Source organism: Palaemon carinicauda, chromosome 35 (genome assembly GCF_036898095.1).
Source record: "Palaemon carinicauda isolate YSFRI2023 chromosome 35, ASM3689809v2, whole genome shotgun sequence".
Taxonomy (NCBI): Eukaryota; Metazoa; Arthropoda; class Malacostraca; order Decapoda; family Palaemonidae; genus Palaemon; species Palaemon carinicauda.
The window spans coordinates 14,198,703-14,217,567 of NC_090759.1; the positions used below are offsets into that span (position 1 = coordinate 14,198,703).

At 37.6% G+C, this 18,865-nt stretch overlaps 2 protein-coding genes across 8 annotated transcripts in view; both read right to left on the bottom strand.

The window, feature by feature from the left end:
• Positions 1 to 1,238, bottom strand: part of atl (atlastin GTPase) — a 440,834-nt gene extending 439,596 nt beyond the window's left edge. Inside the window, exon 1 of one of the 2 annotated variants that reach the window (XM_068358734.1) lies at positions 1,037 to 1,238. The gene's annotated coding sequence lies outside the window, so the exon portion shown is untranslated. The remainder of the gene's footprint in view (positions 1 to 1,036) is intronic. The other variant, XM_068358731.1, reaches the window with a different exon arrangement.
• Positions 1,239 to 7,161: 5,923 nt separating this feature from the next.
• LOC137627629 (monocarboxylate transporter 7-like) overlaps positions 7,162 to 18,865 on the bottom strand; it is a 75,904-nt gene continuing 64,200 nt past the window's right edge. The window contains exons 5-10 of one of the 6 annotated variants that reach the window (XM_068358741.1): positions 16,250 to 16,432; positions 15,165 to 15,643; positions 11,504 to 11,671; positions 10,426 to 10,612; positions 8,578 to 8,772; positions 7,168 to 8,038 (exon numbers count right to left, since the gene is read on the bottom strand). In XM_068358741.1, the coding sequence (XP_068214842.1) occupies positions 7,899 to 8,038; positions 8,578 to 8,772; positions 10,426 to 10,612; positions 11,504 to 11,671; positions 15,165 to 15,643; positions 16,250 to 16,432 (1,352 nt within the window). In that variant the 3' untranslated portion in view covers positions 7,168 to 7,898. Of the gene's footprint in view, positions 8,039 to 8,577; positions 8,773 to 10,425; positions 10,613 to 11,503; positions 11,672 to 15,164; positions 15,644 to 16,249; positions 16,433 to 18,865 lie in introns of those variants that run through there. The other 5 variants (XM_068358740.1, XM_068358739.1, XM_068358738.1 and 2 more) reach the window with 5 other exon arrangements.

Here is an 18,865-nt window from a genome sequence, read left to right on the forward strand (position 1 = left end):
AAGAGGATCCCCATATATTGTCCATTTTTTGTGGATTTATTATGCATCCCAGAAAATAATGTATAGAAAAGAAAAGGTAAGTTTTCCTATAATATATCAATTCGCAAGTAAATTTTCCCCACCCAAAACCACTGGTTCCCACTGGGAGGGCCCCATTACTGTAGGATATATTAGGCTATATCTTATTAACTATTTATTTACGAGGGAAATAAAAACGTAAATTTTTCTACGTATACTCAATTTTTTATTAATAAAGTTTGTCCCGTGAAGTTTCTAATAATACCTAATTATTTCCACCATATCATAAACCAGATAAAAGTTTAAACTGAGAAAATATAGTTTTATTGAAGGATTTAGAAGAATTGAATATTAACTCAACACATCCCAGCATCTTGGGTTAGGTTATTTACATTATGGTTTTCACCACTTTCAATCATAACTTTCCCCTCACAAAAAAAAAAAAATAAACTTAAAAAAACAAATGGGGTGAATGTAGTTCGTTGGGACAGGTTAATTTAAGAGTAAGGCAGACTAAGGATATGGCTTCTAGGTTAGGTTAGGTGGAGAACCTTAGGTTAGGTTGGTTAGGTAGGTAACATTTGGTTAGGTGATGTTCTTGTGTCTGTTTGTAAAATGTGGTTTTTCACTCTGTCCCAACAAACTACAAAGACTCCAAAAAAAATTCCCCATCATGGGATTTCCAATTAAATTAAATAAGCAAGATTGCAAACATTTAGCCTTGTTGATTAGGTTAGGGGCAGTATTCTTGGTAGCATCGCATGCTCTTAGAGCAATTTATTTTCAGTTGACTAACATATTACAGATTTTTATACAAATGCCAATTCAAGTTCGTATGGTAGGCTACCTTCACGATATAAATGATTGTATTGATCCTTTTGCAACATTTCCATTTATTTCTGTTAAACATTACATCAAATACCAAATCTACATAGTTTTCGCCAAATAAAATTAAATGGTCATATTTCTAAAGAACACATTAACCAATTACATGCATAAAAAATTAACACACCCTTACCAGTAACAGAGTTTCAGCAGTTGTGTAATATCTAGGTTACAGATGGAGAAACGACCGTGTCATTTCAATAGAATGGCAGTCTAGTAGCTTACAAATAGTAATCAGTTTAACAGGCAGACTTAAGTAAATTAGGTAATATCCTATTGGTATAAAAAAAATAAGGAAAGGATCACAAATGCTAAGGAACACTAGAGAAAAACACAAGACAATGACCCGACCACATCTGTCACGTGACATTTTGTTTACAATGCAGTAATTAAAATTAAGAAACAAAAATTGTCTAAAACTTTTTATCACATCCGTATTTGATTTTCTCGTTTGCTCTTAATGGTTTAAAGTAATATTTCTTAATATAAATAAAAAGTGACTAAAGATAACAAATGTTATTGAGAAATGGGATCATAGGATTGAAAAAAGTAGCCGTCTCAGGAGTCAGTACAGACATTAAGCATTGGTTAAGTCGTTAACTGTTTGGAAATCGGTTTATGCAAAAATTACTAAGGCGATGAGAAATCTACGGTCTACCGAAACAATAGAATTAGATATCCTACCAAACAACAATTTTTACCGTGGCTTTCAGACCGTTTACACTAAAACCTAGGGCTAAAACAATCTAGCTATTCATACCCATTTTAAAGATTATAATTTAGTTAGCAATATTGTAGTGCAACTGACAAATTCGATTCTTTATTCACGGTCATCACTGGTGTCAAAACATTAACAAGGAAAACAACGCCCGTCAGGTTCATACTTTAAATGCTGAATCATGGATGAGCCCACTGAGCAGAATAACTTTAAAAACGTTTTCTTCACAGTGTTACTGTCTGACAACATAAGGCTCAGCCTCATAGTTATAGCCAGTATGCGCATTTGGATATTACTTAGGATGTTCAACTACATATTGTAACCATCCTTGTTAAACCATGGGTATTAAGGACATTCACTTTTAAAATCTTTCAAATAATCCACCCAACAGAGTCGTTTTGTCAAATAATTTTCAATGAGCTCCGGTTAACAAATTGCTAGTGCTAGCTCATAGCCCGTTCAATCAAAATCCTGGACGCAGTATAAGATCAGGAAGAAAGGAAGCAGGAACAGAGGTAATGTAGAGGAATATGAAGTAAATGTCGAAAGAACGTTGCAAAGACTTTTAAATGCTGCACACTGCACTTACGGGATTGCCCTTTTGTGGGGCATATTCACCTGCGTATCTCATATATATATATATATATATATATATATATATATATATATATATATATATATATATATATATATATATATATATATATATATATACGTGTGTGTGTGTGTGTGTGTGTGTGTGCGCGCGCGTGCGTATTTCTAGTTTAGATGTAAACTCCTCATCTTTTGTTCCTTGTGGACTGTGATGGGTTATTTATTCAACAGAAATGTAAATAATGATTTAAAAAGCCATGGATTATTAACAGAGGTCGGGTAAGTTCTTATCGAGTTGTAAATGGATGTCAGGAGTAAAGTGTGGCTAAAAAATGAAGAGCATACAGTAGACAAATGGACCACCAGACATTCTCACTAGACATGGAAATAACAGGACAGAATTTGCAATATGACCCAAAATCAGTCCCAACACACTAACCACAATGTCTATCAAAATGTAGTCATCATTATTTGTGAGGTCCTAGTAAGGCACAACATTTTGTTTTTCGGTTTTTTGCTCCCCAACTAAAAGGGAACCCTCCATTTTTAAGATCTATTCCAGCATCACTGTTTATTGATGGAGTGGTGAAAGAGGCGAATGCTTGAGTGCTTTATTGAGGATTGAAACTAATAGATGAGAATGATCATGAATGGGAGGTAAATCAGTTGTTGTTTGCAGATGATGCAGCACTCGTTGCAGACTCAGACGGAAAGCTTGGTCGATTAGTGACAGAGGGGTATGCGAGAGAAGGAAGCCGGAGTTAATGTGGGTAAGAGTAAAGCAGCCCATTCACGATCTGTAATTACTGAAGGAATTCCTTCAGTGTCAGAACTGGGACATCCACTAACGGTCAGTGCGTTCATCAGTGTAGGATAGACTACCGTGGTGATTAGACAATCGAAATGGCTTCCTCTATTTTTTGTGATAATGAGTTATTGTTGATGGAATTAAGGCTTGTTGCGGCGCATTCTACTTTGAAGAAACGAAGAAAGACTAAATCAAAATGGTGTAAGGATTGGCTTCAGGGAAGGGATTTAAAATCACACATATTTTTTATGGAAGAACTGAGATTTGAGCCACAAGCCTGGCTTAATTATTTAAGAATGGACGAGGAAACCTATGATCAGTTGCTTTCCTGTGTTACTCCTTATATTAAAAAGCAGGATACTAATATGAGGGAAACAGTATCGCCTCACCAAAGATTGTCAGCAACTCTCAGGTTTTTAGCGACCGGACAATCCTATGAAGATTTAAAGTTCCATACAAGGATATCACCACAATTGCTTGGCAAAATTATTCCAGAGACATATCGTTTTTTGTTTAACAAATAAATAACAAATAGTGTGTTTCGTACCTCATGTGCTTGAAAAATCGAGGTGGATGTTCTAATAGCTTCTTGATCCTTTAAAAACATTAAATGTTCATAGTAAGTCCAAGTTGGCGTATACACATCATCTGCCCCAGTTCCAGACCGTATAGAATCTTCGACTTTTTTTTTGCTTCTTTCCTGAAATTACGCCTGTAGATGTTGATTTTTTTCTTCACTAAGTCTGTGGTTGCATCTGGATACTTTTCTTTAATTTTTTTCTGCTAATTTTCCATACGCTTCGTTTTTTATTATATATTTATTCAGATAATGTTTTGACTTAATTTGCCAAAGGCATGGCTCTTCTTTGTATAACTGAACAAAAATTCGCCCCAAAATTCTCTATCTTCCGGCATCTTAACTACTTAAACCTCACTCAAATCTCTGCACCAACATTCCTCACACACTTGTCATGCGGTTCACACTGATAACTTAACTAATTGGTAGCCATTCACGGTCAATGTTCCCTTCAGTGCGCGTTAGCACCGCCTCCAAAATTAAGCAGAATTTGATTCTCATCAGTGTAACTGACAGTTGTACTGACAGGCCTCAAACAAACCCATTCACGATAATTTTTGCCAAGTTTGAAGGAATTCCTTCAGTAATTACTAATCGTGAATGGCTTGCTTAAGGTTATGAGATGCACGAGAAGGGAGGGTGGTGCAAGGTTGAATGTCATGATGAATGGAAAGTTACTTGAGGAAGTAGATCGGTTTAAGTACTTGAGGGTCTGTTGTTGCAGCAATTGGTGGAGTGGAAGCAGACATACGCCAGAGAGTGAATGAAGGATGCAAAGTGTTAGAGGCAGTAAAAGGTAGTGGTAAAGAATAGAGGGTTAGGCATGAATGTAAAGAGAGTTCTGTATGAGAACGTGATTGTACCAATTGTGGTGTATGGATCAAAGTTGTAGGGAATGTGTTTGAGATGAAGTGTCTGAAAAGTACGGTTAGTGTATCTCGATAAGATAGGGTAAGGAACGAAATAGTGATGTTGAGAATGGGTGTAAGAAATGATTTAGCAGCTAGAGTGGATATGAATGTGTTGAGGTGGTTTGGCCATGTTGAGAGAATGGAAAGTGGCTATCTGCTAAAGAAGGTGATGAATGCAAGACTTGATGGGAGAAGTGCAAGAGGAAGGCTAAGGTTTGTGTGGTTGGATGGAGTGAAAAAAAGCTGTGGGTGATTGGGGGATAGAAGTGAGAAGGTCAAGAGAGTATGCTTCAAAATAGGAATGAAAGGCTAGCAATTGTGACGCAGTTCCGGTAGGTCCTGCTGCTTCCTCTGGTTACCTTGGTGACCATGGAGGTAGTAGCAGTAGGCGATTCAGCGTATGAAACTTCATTTGTGGTGGATAACGGGGGAAGGTGGGCTGTGGCACCCTAGCAGTATCAGCCAAACTGGGCTGAATCCCTCGTCAGGCTGGGAGAAGTGGAGAGAGGAAAGGTCCTCTTTTGTTCCTTTGTTTGATGACAGCCAACCCAAAAAATTGGGAGAAGTTCCTTAGTAAATAGATAGATAGACAATCTCCCCATCCTTGTAAGCCTATAGCCTAAGTCTACCTGCTGAGTCATCAGCACCCACCTGGCCCTAGCTTGGATGGAGAGGGTCTGGGGAGCTGATTATACATATACAGTATATGGTCAGTGTCTAGGGCATTGTCACTGTCCCTTGCTTCTGACATTCATGAGCGGCCTTTAAAACCTTTGTTTTGGAGTTACTTCAAATATGTTGCCAAGAAATCTACAATATAAAATTGTTCATGTCTTGTAGTTTTTCAGCCCAAAACAATACATTTTCACATATCCATGAGCGATGATTAAAAATTGCAATCACAAAGGATGTTACGAGATATAGACCAGCTTACGTACAATTAGATAAAGGACTTCTTTGTCTAATTGTACGTAAGCTCGCTTCAAAGAAGTGCACCCTGTTGCACTCATACTTCGAGGCGAGTAACCAAACATATAGTGTAAGGAGAGATAGCAGGGGTGGTGGGAGGGATTAAACAAGGAATTTCCCACACGGTAAGGGTGTAGCTGCATGTAGTTCTTCAGAGCACAATATACCAAGAATTCATGTGTCCAACTGTAAATAATCAAGACTTGAGTAGCATGGTACAAGACTAGTTCCAACTGCTACCATCACCCCTATATATGCACATCACTAAATTCATCCATTTGTCAGGGAACCCAAATACTTACAAAAGGATCTGACTTCTCTTTCGCCTAATTACTTTGCAAGGTCATAGGAAAAGTTATAGTGATTTTTTACCATGCGTTTCATTTATGTCAACAAGCTATTAATTTCACAGAGAAATAATACTAACTTTTGTAGAAAATGGAACTTTTTGAGATACTTTCTTATTACTATTATTATTATTGCTAGCTAAGCTACAACCCTAGTTGGAAAAGCAGGATGCTATAAACCCACAGGCTCCAACAGGGAAAATAGCCCAGTGAGGAGAGGGAAAATAGCCCAGTGAGGAGAGGAAAAAGGAAAATAGAATAGTTTTAGAAGAGTAATAGCATTAAAATAAATATCTCCTATGTAAACTATAAAAACTTCAACAAAACAAGAGGAAGAGAAATAAGAAGAGTGTGCCCGATTGTACCCTTAAGCAAGAGAACTCTAACCCAAGACAGTGGAAGACCATGGTACAGAGGCTATGGCACTACCCAAGACTAGAGAACAATGGTTTGATTTTGGAATGTCCTTCTCCTAGAAGAGCTGCTTACCATGGCTAAAGTCTTTTCTACCCTTACCAAGAGAAACGTGGCCACTGAACAATTAGTGCAGTAACCCCTTGAGTGAAGAAGAATTGTTTGGTAATCTGTGATGTCAGGTATGAGAACAGAGGAGAATATGTAAAGAATAGGCCAGACTATCCAGTATGGATGTGTGTAGGCAAAGGGAAAATGAACCGTAACCAGAGAGAAAGATCCAATGTAGTACCATCTGGCCAGTCAAAAGACCCCATAAAGCTTGCCGCACACTGAGCCCGAACGGAACCACCCGATCAGAACCGAAACGTCCGATAGAAATCGAAAAGCATGCATTCTTACCTGGCTGCGCACATTGGGCCAGAACAAAACGGAACTGACGCACCAGAACATAACGGAACCGACACAGTATTCTTTGAAAGATATTTTTTCTAAAGCGTCGGTGGCGTCTGACAGGCTGCGCATGCGCAGAACGACTGCAGCGGTTGTTTTGGAGAGGGTTGTCGAGGAATTCGGAGGTTAGAATGATAGCAACCAATATTTTTCTGATGTCAGAAATTTAATGAATGTATTTTAATAACAATGATGTAAACATATGATTTAATACAAAGATTCTAGGAGCGATTATTATTTATTATCATTGTTTATTATTATTATCATTATTTTTTTTTTTTGCTGACGTCAGAAATTTGACGAATGTACTTTAATAACAATGATGTGAACTTATGATTTAATACAAAGAATTTTGGAGTGATTATTAATTATTAATATTATTATTATTATTATCTTTTTTGAAAACATATAAACATCTGGCTTACGGATTCGATAAAAGATTGATATACAGAATATCTAATCATTGTAACATCAATTAAATAAAAACTCGGTTATGATTAAGGAAAACTTCCTTCGTTTATATAAAAGTCGGTTCCGTTCTGTGGCTTCTGGCTCAGTGTACGCGCTGGTCATCGTTTCTGTTCTGTTCTGAGGCTTCGGTGGCTTAGGCGGCGGTTCCGTTCCGGCTCAGTGTGCGGCAAGCTTAACTCTCTGGCGGCAGTATCTCAACGGGTGGCTGGTGCCATTATGTCCGAGAACTATGAGGGATATAGAAAAGCACAAACTTTTGGAGGAACTCTACAGTCTTCAAATTGTGTTTTTGGGTAAATAATACAAAATAGTAATACAAAATCCTTGAGGTAATATCTATAAATTATTCATTGTTACACCTTTCTTCCTCATGATATCTTTTAATAAGTAATCCTTCACAATCATTCAAAACTTATCATCTGTGATTATCAGATTGAAAGGAAAATAATGGATAAAAAGGAAAAATTAAATCCTCTGACATTACAAATACCTACATTTAAATAAAAGAAAATAATAATAATGGTAAAAATGATATATTACAGAGAAGGTTTTCTTTTCATGGTTCCACTCTCCGTCCTCTTGATGTTTCTTTACAAAGTAAAATCCTATGACAGTACAAGTACTTACATTTAAAGTAAAAAAATGATAATAATGAGATATTACATAGTTTGTCCTTTTATGGTTCCGCTCTCCATCCGAGGTTTTTGACGAATTATAACTTGACATCAAGTTTTTAAGTTGTATTTGCATCTTGTTGTGATTGTCGATGTGTGTAAAAGACTGTGGAAAGCATGATCATAAATGCTAAAGCAACGGCTCCAATGAAGAACACGAACGTACAAGTGTAATTGCCTGTGACATCACGAAGAACCCCTGAAAGAAAACCAGCTAATTAATACTACATTTCTTATGGTAAGAATAATTAGTTTTCAAACTACTCTTCAGAATTGAAGGTATAGCATCATCATTACCACTAATTGGAAAAGCAGGATGCTAAAAGCACAAGGGCTCAAACAGGGGAAATGAGCCCGGTGAGGAAAGTAAACAAATAAATAAATAAACTACAAGAGAAGTCAAGAACAATTATAATAGAATATTTTAAAACACAGTAACAACATTAAAATAATTCTTTCATGTATAAAATATACAGACTTTAAAAAACAACCCTATCCCCAAGACAGTGGAAGACCATGGTACAGAGACTATGGCAATACGCAAGACTATTTTTCCCTGTTAGAACCCTTAGGTTTATAGCATCTTGCTTTTCCTACTAGGGTTTTAGCTTAGCTAATAATAATAATAATAATAATAATAATAATAATAATAATAATAATAATACTAATGATAATAATAATAATATGCCATATAAAAATGAAAGTTGAATAGAAAAAAAATACACGAACATGCTGTACCTCCTACTGGTCCTAGTGTTAGGAATCCAATAGCCCTGAAGAACTGACTGGTGCTAAAGACCAGCGGAACTTTCTCTATGCCATTCAGATGGGCCATTAAGTAAAGATCTAAAGCGTAAATGATCCCAATACCAACGCCTAAAATGCCCATGCAGAGAAAGACAACCCAGTTGTAGTTCCAACCAGCAATGAAACCTGTGGAATAATTTTAGGTGCAATATTTGTAATGGTCTATTAATCTTGACAGGAAAAGAAGTAATATTTTAAAGAAGGTCTTGTCTTACAAAATTGATATTCAATGGTAGCACATGGCTCAAAAGCCAAGATGTACTTTTAAAAGATAGTTTTATCAATCACTGAGTCATTGCTGTGAATAAAAAAAAAATAATATAAACAAAGCATAGATTAAGGCTTAAGGCCCATTGTAAGTTATAGGCCCATTTAGATTATGAAAAAACCAGCAAGTTTCATGAAAAGATGACTTTGACGTACTTTGAATCTAAAACTATAAGAAATAGAACATGCAGAAAAAAAAAAAACACCTTACAATCACCTATACGCAGTTCACAATATAGGAAGTGTACCAACCGTGTGTCACACAATTGTACATAATTCCTTTTGTATATAATATGCTTGTATCTTCGCTCTTCCCTCGCACTCAAACGAACATGAAAATTCATGTCTGCTGTTTTGCTCTGAACATTGTCTGTCTCTCGCACATGTTATGTCCTGTTGCCTTGAGGTTTTGTATATAAAGAAGAGTGTTCCTTAATATATAACTCAGTCGTTTCCAATCTGCCTTTGAGTTCACACTCCTCTCTCGGCCCGTCACATTAGGATGGGGGAGGCGGGAGGAGCGAGTCACTCCGGGGTCACCAATGTGACGGGCCGAGAGAGGCTGTGAACTCAAAGGCAGATTGGAAACGACTGAGTTATATATTAAGGAACACTCTTCTTTATATACAAAACCTCAAGGCAACAGGACATAACATGTGCGAGAGACAGACAATGTTCAGAGCAAAACAGCAGACATGAATTTTCATGTTCGTTTGAGTGCGAGGGAAGAGCGAAGATACAAGCATATTATATACAAAAGGAATTATGTACAATTGTGTGACACACGGTTGGTACAGAAGTCATCGAGTTTTACATTATCAAAATGGTTTGCTTATAATTTCCTTTTTCAATGACAAGGATCTAAAATAGAATTTCACTGAAGTTAATTCCTTGAATTTTACATGAATATAGGCTGCATAAAGTCCACTATAATTACAAAGTTAGAATGACCATGAGATCATGACTTCAGAAAGGGTAACCAATAAGAAATTTGCCAAATTGACAACTCACTGTATGAAAACCTGACTCTTCTTCCATCCTATCCTCCCACATAAGCTTGCCTCTCTAGATAGTGAAACTGCACAAAAATGAGGGAAATCTCAATGCAGTAAAAAGCAAAGGATTGTTATTTCTAAGCATTTAGTTATACTTCATGCTGATTTGTTTTTAGTTGACCGATATTTTTGTCTTTTTTATCAGAAATATGGAAAAAACATTCTTGACCTTCCTTACAATTAAAATGTACAACTATAATAATTATTGCAAAACTTATTTTAACGGCGCTAATAAAATGGTTGCTTTTAGGGATTTATCGAGTGTCAAGGATATTTTTGAAGGATTGGTGCATGTTAAGCTGAGTTTTGAGTCCATATAACAATGTAACATGAGGTATGACTATAATTTCTTTAAATTAAATATTTCATCCATACTAAAAAGTATGAACAGTCTTAAGTCCGAGATCAACGAACTTCAAATTACAGTAATCAATATAGTTCCTTATTAGTTCCTTACCAAGAGGGACACACATCAGAATGAATTGTCCAAAACCATAAATACTTCTCGGGTGAACCCCATCTTGGTTAGAAATGAAAGCACACAAGAGTCTGGTGAAAAGATCCACGACTGCATGAACACTCACGGCAAAGGCAGCCGACTGTACACTGTACCCTGCATCTCTCATTGCGAATGGCACTATTCCCTTCCATGGTATTAAAAGAGAAAAAAAATGATCAAGGCATTAACTTTTGATTAAGTGTCAAAATCCAAAAACTGCCCAATTCATTCAAATTCGAATAAGTGACGTTGACAAAAAAAAAAAAGATCAATGCATTAAATTTAGAGTAATTGTCGAAGTCGAAAAAGAAATGACCAAAGCATTTGATTTTGAGTATGTGTCAAAGTCGAAAAAATTACCTAAGCATGAAATTTTGAGTAAGTGTCAAAGTCGAAAAAAATTACCTAGTCTTGAAATTTTGAGTGTCAAAATCGAAAAAATTACCTAGGCTTGGAATTTTGAGTAAGTGTTAAAGTAAAAAAAATTACCTAGGCATGAATTTTTGAGTAAGTGGCGAGGTCAAAATAAATGATCAAGGCATGAAATTTTTGGTAATAGGTAAGTCCAAGGCAAAATGTTGATATCTTTGAAATAACAAAATTCTTTACATAATTGACTTTCAACATTTTAGAAACAAACATTTCTAGGTATGAATTTCGTCCTCGTCTTTTGTTATGATCACTGCAAATGGAAGAGTTATATTTTCCTAGCTTTACAATATAAAGCAAAGCAAAGAAAATTAAAACCGGGTTCTTTAGAAGCTCCCTAACACAAAATGATAATCTGGAGTGTGGGGCGAAAGGTTAGGACAAAAATGTGGCAACAAAAGAACAGAAAGACAAGGGCATATAATCTACTGTGGCATTAGTTTTGTTATACACTACCATACGATTCAAATACTAAACTAGAAGGGGAAGGACAATGACATGGAAAGAGAACTAAACTAGACATTCAAGAAGTATTTATAGAGAAACAATATCAATGTCAGGGGAGGTTCACGTAAACAAACTATTGTGCTTGTTACCTTATACTTACAAATATATTCATAGCTGTAGGAATTGTGATAGAGGTGAAAAGGGCAACACCCATCAATAATGGATCCTTGAGAAAATCAGTATTTGGACATCTGAATTTTTTTGAAAAACCTTCTTTGGAGGAAACCTTAACAGGAGACTCCTCATCCTCGTCCGGTTCTTCTGTTATCTAAAAAAAATGGAAAGGAAAAAAAAAATCCTTAATTGTTTTCTATAGAGGATAAAACATGAATTATGATATTGCTTAAAAAGCAAGCAATGGCTCTATCCTTAGCTAACTATTTCTGAAAATTTTCATCTTATGTTATAGTGGAAACACTCGAACTATGCATTTCGAATGAAGAGGATTTACGCTCTAAACAAAACTCACACACAACTATGGAAGTAGATCTTATTCATTTGTCGCTATATAAAATAATTCAAATTAAAAGCTCATGCAATAAAATTAATGTGTAAATTGTTCCATATTTAAAGTGAAGAAGATATAATTTTAAACCTTGAATGCATTTAAAATACTTTTACTGAAATAACAATTGTATTATACATATTGAAAATCAATAACAAATTATGAGGAGACCAAAATGAATATTCAATTGCTTGTCAGATTTTTATCATAAATGTTTTGCACTTCAATACACTTTACTATATTTACTTTTGATAGACAGTACAGTATTATTATTAGGTTGGCTACCCAATTTATTCGTCCATTCCTGCTTATCACTTCCAACCTAACGGTATCACTTCTTTAACCATACCTTCCTCAGACATCCACTTCTCTGTTTGAAATACAGTATATCCTTTGGTCTAATCAAGAAATGTAACTAACAGGCCAATTTTCTAAACGCAGATATGACAGACTATTATTTATACAATTTACAAATATTAGATCTGTACAGTTAAGCCCGTTCCACATGAGGGGCAAATGCAGGGCGGCACTCTGATTTGTCTGTCATTTTTTTTTTTTTTTTTGCTTTGAAAAGGTGTTACCAGATCAAACAGTCCATGACAGGATTGGATTGGTTACTGGCTACTGTATGACTGCATTCTGCCCTCTGCATGGAGTCTGGTCCGAGTCATACGTTCGCCTGCCTGTGCTTACTCTCTGCCTTAGACTGTTTGATCCCGTAACACTGTTTCAAACTGAGAGAATTAATAGCAAATCAGAGTGCCTACCTTGCATTTGCCCCTCGTGTGGAAGGGCTTTAAGACATCGTTTACACTTGTGATTGCCACACATACTGCAAAATCGGTAACAGTGTTTGCCCACCGTGCATTTGCCACTCGTGTGGAAGAAGCTTAAGTTTTCAGATTATAATGGTATCAAATTATGGTGTTTCGTGGATACAAAGCATCTAAAATTTATTAAGACAACATTTTTCAACTCCCAATGTCTATGTCGTAAATAAGAAAGATTAGACTAGTTCTTGGTTCTTGCAAGAGGGGTGGAAGAAATCAGTAACATGGTGCGTGAGTGAGGAAAACGGAATAGGAATGTCATAATTGTCATTCAGTTCTTGTTAGTATGTCATTCTGGATTGCTGTGTTCTCTGTGTTTTTCTTGTAAGTTTTCTATCTTCATCATGAGTTTTATGTGTAAGGCAGACAAAGACAGAATTGTTAAAAATAAAGGAAAGCCATCGCCATGAAAGTGAAATTAGACATGAAATTGAAAGAAAGGGAGAAAAACTGATAGACATTGGCTGCCTACTCCAACTAGGCCATTCGATTGTCATGATGATTATTGTTATTATTCTTGCCAAGCTACAACCCTAGTTGGAAAACCAGGATGCTCTAAGTCCCAGGGCTCCAACAGGGAAAACAGCCCAGTGAGGAAAGGCAATAAGGAAACAATAATGTGTCTGAGTGTACCCTCAAGCAAGAAAACTCTAACCCAAGACAGATTACTACTGATAAAGATCGTATCTTGAGGAAGTGAAGGGATCTGGTCCTATGCAATTGAGAGTGTAGCAGATACATTGCCGAGATGGAGAGGTTGCTAGTTTTTTGGTTGGAAGATGTACCAACCGTGTGTCACACGGTCGTACATAGTTCATTTTGTGCTTGTATCTTCGCTCTCCCCACGCACTTAAAAGAACCTGGAAAAACATGTCTGTTTTTTCTCAATGGTAACGGTGTCAATTTTAAACATGAAAATTCTTGTTGCCTTAAGCTTTTGTATATAAAGGAGAGTGTTCTATAATAAACTCACTCAGTTGCTTTCATCCTGTCTTTGAGTCACAACCTTCTCCTACACCGTCACATTGGTGGTGAGAGGTGGTGGGGGAAGGGGGGCGGGGTGAAGGCGGGAGGAGTGAGTCGCTCCGGGGTCACCCATGTGACGGTGTAGGAGAAGGTTGTGACTCAAAGACAGGATGAAAGCAACTGAGTGAGTTTATTATAGAACACTCTCCTTTATATACAAATGCTCAAGGCAACAAGAATTTTCATGTTTAAAATTGACACCGTTACCATTGAGAAAAAACAGACATGTTTTTTCAGGGTCTTTTAAGTGCGAGGGGAGAGCGAAGATACAAGCACAAAATGAACTATGTACGATCGTGTGACACACAGTTGGAATAAAGATCAATATCAAAAGCATGTCCCTGCGAGCCTTATGTTAAATCAGGCGATAACAAACTTGATTGTTTGAGCCATTGAAAAGTGAAAAGAGGGAACCAATTAAAAATTAAGAGTTTGTGGCCAACAAGGATTAGCTTGCGTAGTTTAAGGATCGCGCAAATCATCACCCCTAGCAGCTTCTCTTTGAACTATAGTTCAAGGTGAAGCTGCTAGTGGTGATGAGAAAGCAGAAAGCCGTATGTGTATCCTAATTTGTTGGCTTAGCTAATTGATCCTACAAGTCCTGTATCTTTTAGGCTCAGCAAGAGCTAAGATATGAAGTTGCCAGTTAGTATATTGAATTATGTTGTCATATATGCACAAAAAAGACAATTTTCTGCCTAGTGTTTCATAGGGACTGCACACACACTGTCATTAATAGACGTCACTGGTGATTACTTAACAACTGACATCATGTCAGTTGTTAAGCAATCGTGCCAGCTCATATACAGTAGATGTCAAAAGATGTGCATCATCAAGTAAGGTGCAACAATCTACACTCGGTAAGAGGGGATAATTGGGAACAATCATTGAGTGGATCTATCGCTGGAGTAGCCATAAACCGATGCAGAATCCAACCTACACTCGAATTCCTACTTCGTTTCACCATTAACACAAAGCCAATATCAAACTTGGCAGTATAAGAAAAAGATTAAATAGCCTTGGATAAGACTCAACTGTATGCCCATACTCTTTGCGGCCAAAGACCACAGTGTCTTTCACAGGAGACGTCCAATCTCCACTGAAAACAATTCCTTATTTCAGAGAACGTAATATTTGTTTGAGTAGGAACCAATTTCTTTGGTATAATGTATTGTGTCCTACCTTAACAGGAAATACCATGGGAACTTCACAGCATCTCCCAAAAATTAGGCTTTCTTTGAGAAAATCTTTTTTTTAATCATTCACTTATATATTTTATAACAAATCTCACTCCACAATAATATTTGGAAAATACACTTGTCATGTGATTTCTGAGGAAGTAGTCTTCACTGAGAAGGCTATCTAAATGTATTAAAAGAAGCAATTCAGACTCCACTTACTACACCTTCTATAGGGAACTGCTGAAGTGTAAGCACGCTACCCATAATAGTGCTCCCTCCTAAATAGAACAGAGCCACTCTGCTTCCCCTAGGAGTTCCAGTCTCATTGAAATTTCTACTGCTGTTGTTCCTGTTCAGTCCATCTTCGGCAGGAGACTCGCTCAGTGTCCTTATCCTGGTCATGGAATGCAGAAGACTGAGACGATTATGTTGTTTATTGTGATTCAGAAGCTCGTGCGGTACAGAGACGCCTCTAGAAATGCCCTTTGGATAATTCATCTTGAGTCCTAAATCTATTCTTGAATTACTATATAATGGCCTTAATGACTCCTTATCAGGACTGACATTAATCTCAGAGGGCACTTTTGATGTTGTTGTCCCAAAGGCATCATCAATGTAACATGATTTAGTTTTCTTTAAATGCCATTCAACAGGATGGAGAAGCATTGCTGCAGGAATTGCATTCATCATGATCATACCTGAATAATAATAATAAAAAAAAATACATTAAAAGCCAGTCTGCCTATAAATATACTTAGATGGTAATGAAAAGAAATAGGATGTATTGATTGGTTGAAGTTTTTAGATCAATGTAAGTTAAGAGGAGATGAGTTGCTGAAAGATATTACAGAACGTAAATTTGAAGGACGAAGACCCAGAGGAAGGAAAAGAAGTCATTGTTAGATGACCTGAAGGGAGGGAGGAAGTGCCAAGAGCTAAAAGAGGTGGCCATGATTTTAAAATTATGAAGGGCAACTAATCCATAATATGACCTGCATTAGGGCAGAACACTATAGTAGTAGTAAGTTAAGATTACTAAAATGCTACAAATATGAAATGTCTCAGTATGTGTCCAGTTTAAACAGAAAAAAATGCAATATTGTCCAAGAGATGGGAGCAAATTTAAATCTAAAACTGAAAAAAAGTTACAGAATTTCTCAAGAAATGAATCTTAGTCTAATCAAGATAAAAATCAAATAAGAAATTCTCCCATTTTATTTACCAATGTGCCAATCTGTGCATCATCAAGGTTTTATTTAATTCTAATTGCAATTTTAATCTTTTAAACTGGGTACCTATCTTACCAGCAATAATGTTGGCCCATTCAAAGGGGTATATTTGTTGAAGGTACGAAGCAAGTTGGGATAATAGGATCAGTCCCAAGGAGCCTCCGGCCATCATAATGCCACTTGCTAATCCGATTCGTTTATCGAAATAATCGGAGTTCATCTGGAAACAGCAGTTCATACATATACCTCCTCCAGCACCTAGAAAGATACTGGAAATTAACATATAGCGTAATTTCAAATAATATATGACGTGCTTTGAGTCAGTCCCCTTTGGAAAATTTTACAACTGAAAAACATTCCAAATATAATTGAAATGGAACAAAGCTAACTCCCCTATATAGTAAAGAGCAAGTGTCTGGTTATATGTATATATATATATATATATATATATATATATATATATATATATATATATATATATATATATATATATAAATGTATATATATATATATATATATATATATATATATATATATATATATATATATATATATATATTGTACCAACCGTGTTTCACACAATTGTACATAATTCCTTTTGTATATATTATGCTTGTATCTTCGCTCCTCCCTCGCACTAAAACGAACATGAAAATTCCTGTCTGGTTTTTCCTCTGTAATATTGTCTGTCTTGTGAACTTGTTATGTCCTGTTGCCTTGAGGTTTTGTATATAAGGAGAGTGTTCCACAATAATATAACTCAGTCGATTGCTTCCTGCCTTTGAGTTCACGGCTGGAGGCTTTTTGGCAAAGGCCCATTTTCTCCATTTCGGCGAACGTCTGTTTGGCGGCTGCCAATCGTTCCGGTGCCAGACGTCTGAATTTTGCGAAGACTGGGGGTCCCGTCGTCTTGGTATGGTGATAAATACCGTGCTTGGCAGGAACCGTGGGCGTTTGGCGAAGTTCTGGACGGAAAACTTCCGGATACGACGTGAGGAGGTGGGCGTAGGCATCCGTGGGTGCGCTGATGTGGAGAGCGAGGTTAGAGGGGGCGGGTTGAAGAGGTGTCGACAAGTACGAGTCTGCGTTGACCAATCGTCGGTGGGCGACATCGACCAGAAGGTGGAAATGAGAGAGGAAATCCGCACCGAGGATTGGCATTGTGACGTCAGCAACGAGAAACTTCCAATTGAATTTACCATTTCCGAACGATAATGTGAGGCTCTCGTAACCGTAGGTGGGTATCGCAGATCCGTTGGCAGCTACCAAGCGGACGTCGGCAGATGTAGACAGACTACGTTGTGCCTTGAAGAGTTTCCTTGGCAAAAGAGAACGATAAGCACCCGTGTCTACCAAAAATCGCACGCCCGTTCCTGCATCCTGTAAAAAGAAAAGATTAGAAACATGGGAGGCCACCGCCACAAGCGATGGCCTACTTACACGTTTTTTGGCCACTGACAATCTTTGGCACATTTCTTCGCGGTTGCCCCGAATCTGAAGTGGTAGTAGCAAAACTGCGGCGGATGGGAGGTAGTAAGTGGCTGTAGAAGTCGTTCGTTGGGGCGCGAGCGATTGGTGGGTGGTGGGCGGCTTTGTCGCCGCTTCGGCACGTCATGGGGTAGGCGTGTATGTCCTACGGCATTCATGTCAGCTTCGGTTGACGTTGAATAGGCATCCTCGTCGTCAGGGGTGGAGGCGTTGATGGAGGACCACTCCTAAAGACGCCCTCGACGTCTCGGCAGCCGAAATGGTGTATGGCGACCCGTTGGTCGTCCCTGCCGAGTTTTTTCCTTCTACAACCTCCTCCGACGATCTCCAGCGCATACGTCACGTCGTGGGAAAATTTACTCCGTGCCGCCAGACTTACAAGCCCCCAGCGAAGCATCACATACCAACGGACTTGCACTCTGCAACGCACGTCTTCCTGCGCAACGACACCAGCAAGCCACCACTAACGCCCCCTTACACGGGCCCTTTCCTTGTGATCCGACGCAGTCTGAAAGCATTCCTCCTAAATATTCGGGGCAAAGAAGACTGGGTCTCTATTGATCGTCTAAAACCTGCTTATCTTCTGCCAGATGACCCGCCTACAGTTCGCCTCTCTAGATCAGGACGCCCTATTTAACATGTACAGTATGTCATTTTTAGGGGGGGAGCCATGTACCAACCGTGTTTCACACAATTGTACATAATTCCTTTTGTATATATTATGCTTGTATCTTCGCTCCTCCCTCGCACTAAAACGAACATGAAAATTCCTGTCTGGTTTTTCCTCTGTAATATTGTTTGTCTTGTGAACTTGTTATGTCCTGTTGCCTTGAGGTTTTGTATATAAGGAGAGTGTTCCACAATAATATAACTCAGTCGATTGCTTCCTGCCTTTGAGTTCACACCCTTACTCGGCGCCGTCACAATATATATATATGTGTGTGTGTGTGTGTGTGTGTGTATAGAGTATATCATCATCATCAGCCGTTGCTGGTTCACTGCATATCAAAGGCCTCAGACAAATTCTTCCACTTGCATCTGTTTATGATCTTTGTGTGCCAGTCCACGCCTGCAGACTTCCTTAGTTCATCGATTCATTGTCTTCTCTTCTTTCCCTTGCTTCTTTTACAATCTCTTGGGACCTATTCTATTATTCTTAATGTCCATCTATTGTCTGTCCCTCTCATTATATGCCCTGCCCAT